This window comes from Oncorhynchus tshawytscha, linkage group LG25 (assembly GCF_018296145.1).
Source record: "Oncorhynchus tshawytscha isolate Ot180627B linkage group LG25, Otsh_v2.0, whole genome shotgun sequence".
Classification (NCBI taxonomy): Eukaryota; Metazoa; Chordata; class Actinopteri; order Salmoniformes; family Salmonidae; genus Oncorhynchus; species Oncorhynchus tshawytscha.
The window spans coordinates 26,008,607-26,017,383 of NC_056453.1; the positions used below are offsets into that span (position 1 = coordinate 26,008,607).

At 41.5% G+C, this 8,777-nt stretch overlaps 1 protein-coding gene across 1 annotated transcript; it reads left to right on the forward strand.

The window, feature by feature from the left end:
* The first annotated feature begins 2,627 nt into the window (after window positions 1-2,627).
* On the forward strand, window positions 2,628-6,772 carry tmem101 (transmembrane protein 101). Its single transcript, XM_024388107.2, has 4 exons — window positions 2,628-2,803; window positions 4,702-4,882; window positions 5,237-5,383; window positions 5,698-6,772. Exons 1-4 carry the CDS (start codon window positions 2,673-2,675, stop codon window positions 6,004-6,006), a joined length of 768 nt encoding a protein of 255 aa, XP_024243875.1. The 5' UTR covers window positions 2,628-2,672; the 3' UTR covers window positions 6,007-6,772.
* The last annotated feature ends 2,005 nt before the right edge of the window (window positions 6,773-8,777 follow it).

An 8,777-nucleotide genomic window follows, 5' to 3' on the forward strand; every position in this document is an offset into this window, starting at 1 on the left:
CTTCCTATTTCGCAACAAAGCCTCTTTCACTCATGCTGCTAAACACCCTCATAAAACTGACTATCCTACCGATCCTTGACTTCTGTGATGTCATTTACAAAATAGCCTCCAACACTCTACTCAGAAAGTTGGATGTAGTCTATCACAGTGCCATCCGTTTTGTCACCAAAGCCCCATTTACTACCCACCACTGCGACCTGTATGCTCTCGTTGGCTGGCCCATATTTGTTGCCAAACCCACTGGTTCCAGGTCGTCTATATAAGTCTTTGCTAGGTAAAGCCCCACCTTATCTCAGCTCACTGGTCACTATAGCAACACCCACCCAGGCACACGCTCCAGCAGGTTTATTTCACTGGTCATCCCCAAAGCCAACTCCTCCTTGTCTAGAATGTAATTTTACGCTGTAACATTTAAGATTACCCTTCACTGGAACTAAGGGGCCTAGCCCGTACAATGAAAAACAGCCCCAGACCATTATTCCTCCTCCAAAAGCCATTAGTTGGTGCTGCATTGGGGCAGGTAGCGTTCACATGGCATCTGCCAAACCCAGATTCCCTGTTGCTAATTAGCATTTAGAATTTTTGAGTAAATTGAGGTGAATATATGAAGAATTTACTTTGTCCAAGAGACAATTACATTGCTAGCAAAATGTCACGCCAGGGTAATCCTACACGAAACACAGAACTTACAGTGCATTCAGAAAGTATTCAGACCCCTTGACTTTTTCCACATTTAGTTACGTTACAGCCTTATTCTAAAATTGATTGCATAGTTTTCCCCCCCACATTGATCTACACACACTACCCCATAATGACAAAGCAAAAACAGGATTCAAGAAATGTTTGCAAATGTATTACTTTTTTTTTTTAAACATATCACATTTACATTAGTATTCAGACTGTTTACTCAGTACTTTCTTGAAGCACCATTGGGAGCAATTTACAGCCTTGAGTATTCTTGGGTATGATGCTACAAGCTTGGCACACCTGTATTTGGGGAGTTTCTTCCATTCTTCTCTGCAGATCCTCTTAAACTCTGTCAGGTTGGATGGGGAGCATCGCTGCACAGCTATTTTCAGGTCTCCAGAGATGTTTGATCGGGTTCAAGTCCGGGCTCTGGCTGGGCCACTCAAGGACATTCAGAGACTTGTCCCGAAGCCACTCCTGTGTTGTCTTGGCTGTGTGCTTAGGGTTGTCCTGTTGGAAGGTGAACCTTTGCCCCAGTCTGAGAACCTGCTCCAGAGCACTCAGGACTTCATCAAGGATCTCTCTGTACTTTGTTCCGTTCATCTTTCCATCGATCCTGACTAGTCTCCCTGTCCTTGCCACTGAAAAAATGTCCCCACAGCATGATGCGGCCACCACCATGCTTCACCGTAGGGATGGTGCCAGGTTTCCTCCAGACGTGACGATTAGCATTCAGACCAAAGAGTTCAATCTTGGTTTCATCCGACCAGAGAATCTTGTTTCTTATGGTCAAAGTCCTTTAGGTGCCTTTTGGCAAACTCCAAGCGGCCTGTCATGTGCCTTTTACAGAGGAGTGGCTTCCATCTGGCCACTCTACCATAAAGGCCTGATTGGTGTAGTGCTGCAGAGATGGTTGCCCTTCTGGAAGGTTCTTCCATCTCCAAAGAGGAACTCTGGAGCTCTGTCAGAGTGACCATTGGGTTTTGGTCACCTCCCTGACCAAGGCCCTTCTCCCCCCATTTGCTCAGTTTGGCCAGGTGGCCAGCTCTAGGAAGAGTCTTGGTGGTTCCAAACTTCTTCCATTTAAGAATAATGGAGGCCACTCTGTTCTTGGGGACCTACAATGCTGCAGAAATGTTTTGGTACCCTTCCCCTGATCTGTGCCTCGACACAATCCCGTCTCGGAGCTTTACGGACAATTCCTTTGACCTCATGGCTTGGTTTTGCACTGTCAACTGTGGGACCTTTTATATAGACAAGTGTGTGCTTTTCCAAATCATGTCCAATCAATTGAATTTATCACAGGTGTACTCCAATCAAGATGTAGAAACATCTCAAGGATGATCAATGGAACCAGGATGCACCTGAGCTCAATTTCAAGTGTCCTAGCAAAGGGTCTGAATAGTTAAATTTTTTACATTTGCAAAAATGTCTCAACCTTTTTACCTTGTCATTATGGGGTATTGTGTGTAGATTAAAAACATGTATTTTATCAATTTTAGAACAAGGCTAATGTAATAAAATGTCTAAAAGGGGAAGGGGTCGGCATACCTTCCAAATGCACTGTATATGAAGTAGTTCTAAACTTCCAGAATCACAAATGAATTGGGAAAACATTATTGGAACATTACCTACCGCTAAGTTTTGTGGGTATTATGATGTGTCCACTATGCCGTTTTTATAGAGCCTCCTACAATGCAGGAAATGGCTGCAGGGTGAATTTGGTGAAGAGCAACTGCAGAAACTTGCAGTCAACTTCATGACCTTTGACATGGTTTTTGTAAAGTTCATGCAGTCGACAAGCCAGACAATTTACGTGATCCGCTTGGACGTGCGCATGCGGTGCTGCTCGTGAAAATGTCGTTACGCGGAGTCTACCTTTAATGTAAAATGGTAAACTTTTATTTTGAAAATTATCGAAAATTCTAGACAGGAAGTTGTAAAGTTGTTGTGCCCACTGCTGACGTAACACTGTAGTAACAATAATGGCTGCCCCTAGCAGTAGGCAAGTTCTCCGGCGCCTCTGTCAATTTGGCGCCTTTATTTTGACCCGATTTGGTTTCTGGAACTGCTTTACAATGCTGATGCTCTTTGCCGAGCGCGCGGATGTAAAAAGGTAAGCGCGGTGGATATGTATGTGAGTACGTTTCTGCAGACGTCGGCTAGCCGCTAATCGGCTAAACAGAGGGTTGGTTTTACAGCGTCACTTTGCTTGTTAGTTGAGCTACATTATTGACAAACATATTTACTACACTAGTGTGGCTTTTCTATGCCAGGTACTGTTTTCTGGGTTATGAACGTGGTCATTTGGTTGTGTAAAAGAACATAGAACTACAGAAGCTACAACTTCCGGGATTGTGGGCCATCTGGCTCTAGTTATGGCAGGGTGATATTTCTGTAATCTTTAAATAGGAGTGCACCACCCTGTAATCTAGCTGGTGGAGTCTCCAGTTACCTTACTTACAACTGTAAATATATAGTAACAGTGACTGCGTGGCATATCTTCTCACATGGCATATAAACCATTCATTCATGTAACATTGTTTTTTTCGAAGAATGCAAGTCCTTAATATTTTAGTCATTAAGGAGATGCTTTATCCAGAGCGATTTACAGTTAGTGTATTCAGTTTAAAGTGGAACTGACAGCATTTTAACATGAAATCGTATTCAAATCTGTTCATATACACCCTCAGGAATAATATTACATGTTTTTTTTTAAACATTTTCTGACAAGCCAGCACTATATGGTAATTTTCATAAATTCATAGAATGTTTGGGAATTACGTATAGTACAGCCTTTCTGAAAATTCTATAGCAATATAGAGTGGGAAGTGGCTGTTTTGTTTGGACAATTTAACAGACACTGCAGTGAATAAAACCTAATTTAAAAACACCTGTCTTGTCCAGGACTGGAGTCTACACAGACCAGTGTGCCATATCCAATCAGAGCTACAGTAGGCCTATATGCAAATAAACCATTTGCCACATGGGCCTGCCATCATTAACTTTGAACTGGATTGTGTGTTTACATGAATTAGCAACAGAGCAACTTTAGATCATTAGAATGCATTCACAAAATACACCTGAATAGATTTCTTCAAATATATAAATAACACAGGAGTCCTCTTATATTTGGGAACTCCTGACATAGTAAAAATTCCTTGTCTTCGGTCAGTTAGGATCACCACTTTTATTTTAAAAATGTGAAATGTCAGAATAATAGTAGAGATTTATTCCTGCTTTTATTTCCTTAATCACATTCCCAGTGGGTCAGAAGTTTACATACACTTAATTAGTAGCATTGCCTGAAAATTGTTTAACTTGGGTCAAACGTTTCAGGTAGCCTTCAACAAGCTTCCCAGAATAAGTTGGGTGAAACTTGAAATTGGCCCTAATCAATCGGCCATTCCGATGAATCGGTCGACCTCTACTCATGATTACTGTTACTGATATCTAGCTGGCAAACAGTTGTGACTCAGTGTGACAGCTGAAATGAAGAACGCAATGATCTTTAACTCCTAACATATTGCACAAGTTGACTGCAGGTGTTTACTTAAAGTAGCTACAATTATTCAAAATGTATTAAACTTCAAATAAATAGATTCAACGGTATTGAAAACCATCCCATGGCTTTTTCCAAATACCCCGGGGTGTGTATACACAGTAAACCACCCGAGACTACTGCCAACAATGCCTTACTGAACGTCATGGAATTGAGACAAATATAAACTATTTTTATAGCCTCCTCTTATAAAGTTGGTTTTGTAGCATAAACTGGAAATTTTATATTTTTGACTGATTATGATTGTATGTTTGTTTCATATCTGCAAAGTAGTTAAAACGCTGTCAGTTCCACTTCAAGGTAGCTAAGTGAGACAAATCATTGTCTTTGGAGGTATGAAATCATAGCTATTGTTAACCATGAGTGTAATCAATTAGTTGATTTGAACAATGATTTTTGAATATTTAACCATTTCAGTGTTGTAATATATGTGCTTTTTTCTTAATCTCCAGGAAACCTGACATCCAGGTTCCCTACTTGTACTTTGACATGGGGGTATCAGTTCTTTGTGCCAGCTTCATGTCCTTTGGGGTGAAGAGGAGGTGGTTTGCACTGGGGGCCGCCATACAGTTAGCTATCAGCACCTACGCTTCTTATATTGGTGAACAAGTGCACTATAGTGACTGGCTGAAGGTGAGTACTGCCTGTGAGGAGGAGTATATAGTGTGACAACTCCAGCTGAAGTATCCTGGGGGTAAGAAATGTTTTGTGGAGAGTGACAACTCTGTCTACATTGAGAGCTGTGCATTGTGTAGGAATTACACCACCTGTCGAAAGACAATAAATAGTGGGCTCTATTTAGTCATAACTTATTGTGGGTTAATACTGGGTGCTGGGCCCAAAAAAACCCAGACATGACTAAGATGATCCTATTTTAGGATGAATTAAAACATTGTGTTGAAGAAATGTAGTAAGTGTTTGCATCCCCCCTTCACTACATCTCTAGGAATGCTCAACTGACCTTCTGTGTCTTATGTGATCCTGTAGGTAAGGATGTACTCCAGAACCCTGGCTATCATCGGGGGTTTCCTGGTCCTAGCCAGTGGTGCGGGGGAGGTATACAGACAGAAACATCGCACCAGATCGCTGCAGTCCACCGGACAGGTCTTCATAGGGGTCTACCTCATCTGTATGGTAAGACAAACAACCTACTTTAGTGAATTAGCTACAGTGTTTGACCTAGAAAGAAGCACTGTGATGGGAATCCCCTTCCTCCATCCTCAAAATCAATTACTGCAGACCTAGAAACCTGGATAGCAAAAGGCCTAGATTTTCCCTGATTTAAATAGCCCAGTGTCAAGTTTGACATTTGTGTCCTAATCAGATATGAGAGCGATAGAGATCAAATCATTGTACAACTAAGTGCAATAAACTGAATGGTGAGTCCAACAAATATACAGTAGCAGCCTAAATAACAACTTAATGCAGCGCTGTGTTCCCTCCACCAGGTGTACTCCCTCCAGCACAGTAAAGAGGACAGGATGGCCTACGTGAACCACATCCCTGGTGGGGAGATCACCCTAATGCTACTGGTGGTGCTGTTTGGAGTGCTGGCCCTGGCCTTCCTCTCTGGCTGTTATATCCGTCTAGCTTCACAGATCCTGGCAGTGGTCCTGCCCCTCATCCTGCTCTTCATCGACGGTAACCTGGGCTACTGGCACAACACGCGCCATGTAGAGTTCTGGAACCAGTTGAAGCTGATGGGGCATAACGTGGGTATTTTTGGGGCTGTGCTGATTCTGGCTACAGATGGTTGAATGGAATGGACACCTTGGCAGACTATCAGAAGAGAGGCCAATACTTAACATGTGACTGAAGCTACATTTAGTGTTTCAAATGGCACCCTATTCCCTATATATTGCATTACTTTTGACCAACGCTTGGCCAAAAGTAATGCATTATATTGGGAATAGGGTGCCACCTGGTCAAAAGTAGTGCACTATATTGGGAATAAGGTGCCATGTGAGACTTATACAGTCTTTCTGGATCCTCAGATGAACTGATCCTCACTTACAGCAGGAGATAAATGGTGATTGGACGCTAATCCCTGCCTGACAGACAGCCATGTGGGTAGACCTTATCGTTAACTACCTGTCCAACTTTGCTTCTGCAGAAAATAGATATGAGCCCTGTTTATTTTTTATACTGAACAAAAATACATAACGCAACAATTAACTATTTTACAGTTCATATAAGGAAATCGGTCAATTCAAATAAATAAATTAGGCCCTAACCTATGGATTTCACAAAAGGGCTTTATTACAGACAAATACTCAGTTTCACAACAGCTGTCTGGGTGGCTGGTCTCAGATGATCCCGCAGGTGAAGAAGCCGGATGTGGAGGTCCTGGGCTGGCATAGTTACACGTGGGTCTGCGGTTGTGTGGCCCGTTGGACGTACAGCCAAATTCTCTGAAACGATGTTGGAGGTGGCTTATGGAAGGGAAATGAACATTAAATTATCTGGAAAGAGCTCTAGTGGACATTCCTGTAGACAGCATGCCAATTGCGCGCTCCCTCAAAACTTGAGACATTTGTGGCATTGTTGTGTGACAAAACTGCACATTTTAAAGTGGTCTTTTATTGTCCCCAGCACAAGGTGCACCTGTATAATGATAATGCTGTTTAATCAGCTTCTTGATATGCCACACCTGTTATGTGGATGGATCATCTCGGCAAAGGAGAAATGCTCACTAACAGGGATGTAAACAAATTTGTGCACAAGTTTTGAGAGAAATTAGATTTGTGAGTATGGAACATTTCTGGGATCTTTTATTTCAGTTTTACATGTTGCATTTATATTTTTGTTCAGTATATTTAACTTAGCTAGAATTCTGTAAAAAATAAATTATGTTTGGAAACCTGGTATTTACATATGGCTGTAGCAGATTTCAGTTTGAGTATTTGGGGGGTTATATCGTGGTTTAGTTGTCAAATGTTTTACTGCAACTTGACATTTTGCATATTTTCTATCAAATAATAGAACTACAGTGTACTCCTTTTGTACCTAATGCAATATGAATATAGGATCATATTTATTTTTGAATATAATTTGTTTCCATTCCTGACGACATTCCTGAGTGTAGGTTGTCATACAACTAAATAAACAACTACTGGTTTGGTTTTGTATATTGTGTATTCCGTGTATATTCACTTTTCACAATAGTAATTAATTATTTATCAATCTGTATTTTTATGCACAACGAAATCAGAAAAGACCTGACGGTTGTCATTAGTTACCACAGTAACAAAGTCATAAACCCGGCCTATTTCTACAATGTCTCTTAAAATCTGATTTTAAACCTAACCTTAACCACACTGCTAAACTTATGACTAACTTTAAATTAAGACCAAAAAGCTCATTTTAGATTGCATGCATTTTTACTACAGCCAATTTTAACTTTGTCAGTGGTAACTAGTGATTACCTGAACTAATGGACAAATGCTAGAAATATCCAGGGGTGTCATGTACCTCAAAAATCTGAGGGGGCACAAAGTATGTGAGGATGGCTGGGGGATGGTCCAGAGGGGGGCTAGGCCCCCCCACCCTGTTGGGATGTTGGATAAAATAAATGTAATCCTGCTTTGTGGCATTTCGTGAAGACTGTTATACTGATTGCACTATGTGTTTTTGTACGTGTAGATATGGTTGTCCTTGTTCAATAGAGCCATTGGATGTCTTTCAGCAAGGTTCCTATCAGAGGATGAATTGCTAAATATACAAGCTGAAATTATTTCCAATCTCTGAAAGACTACAACTCGGGTGGGGTGGTGCTTCGTGCTCTGGCCACATCACTCCCCCAAGGCTGGCTTTTTTCAAGGGGACGCAATCCTTTGGGCAAAGCTGAAGGACCTGACCAGACGGCAATGACTTCAAGTAATTCCTTTCATCAACATGAATTTGACAAGGGAGCATTTTTTTGATGTTCTATTAGCTACATGGTGACATTTAACCATGTTTCAACCAGATATAGTGAAGCGGATTGGAAATTGAAGACTTGGATTTAGCTAGAAGCTCATTTACAGCTGATGCCAGCACCAAGAGGGCAGATGACAAATACAGTGACTAAGTAAGTTATTTTTCCTGCAATCCACCTGCTAGCTAACTAGATAATCTACTGAACCCATAGTGTGTATTGCTGGCTAACATACTACTGTGTAACTGGGGGGAATCAAATACATTTTCTCTTTGCGAACTTAGGTAGCTAGCTAGTCTAGCAGGATAGCTAAGTTAGCTAAACAACTAGAGTTAGTCTTATGACAAAATAGAAGTGGTTTTATAAATTGGACATCTATTGTATCTGAATTGAAAACCTCTTCTCTTTAGTCCTAGATATGGCTACTAATGGGGCTAAACTGCCTGCCATCCAGGACCTCTACACCAGACGGTGTCAGAGGAAGGCCATAAAGATCATCAAGGACATCAACCAAGCCACTGCCTGTTCACCCCGCTGCCATCCCCAGTCAGGTGCATCAAAGCTGGGACCGAGAGACTCTCTATCTCAAGGCCATCAGACTGTTAAACAGCC

Coding starts and splice junctions, on each gene's coding strand:
- tmem101 (XM_024388107.2), top strand. CDS start 2,673: ATGGCTGCCCCTAGCAGTAGGCAAGTTCTCCGGCGCCTCTGTCAATTT. Junction 2,804..4,701: donor GAGCGCGCGGATGTAAAAAG/GTAAGCGCGGTG, acceptor CTTAATCTCCAG/GAAACCTGACATCCAGGTTC. Junction 5,384..5,697: donor GGGTCTACCTCATCTGTATG/GTAAGACAAACA, acceptor TCCCTCCACCAG/GTGTACTCCCTCCAGCACAG.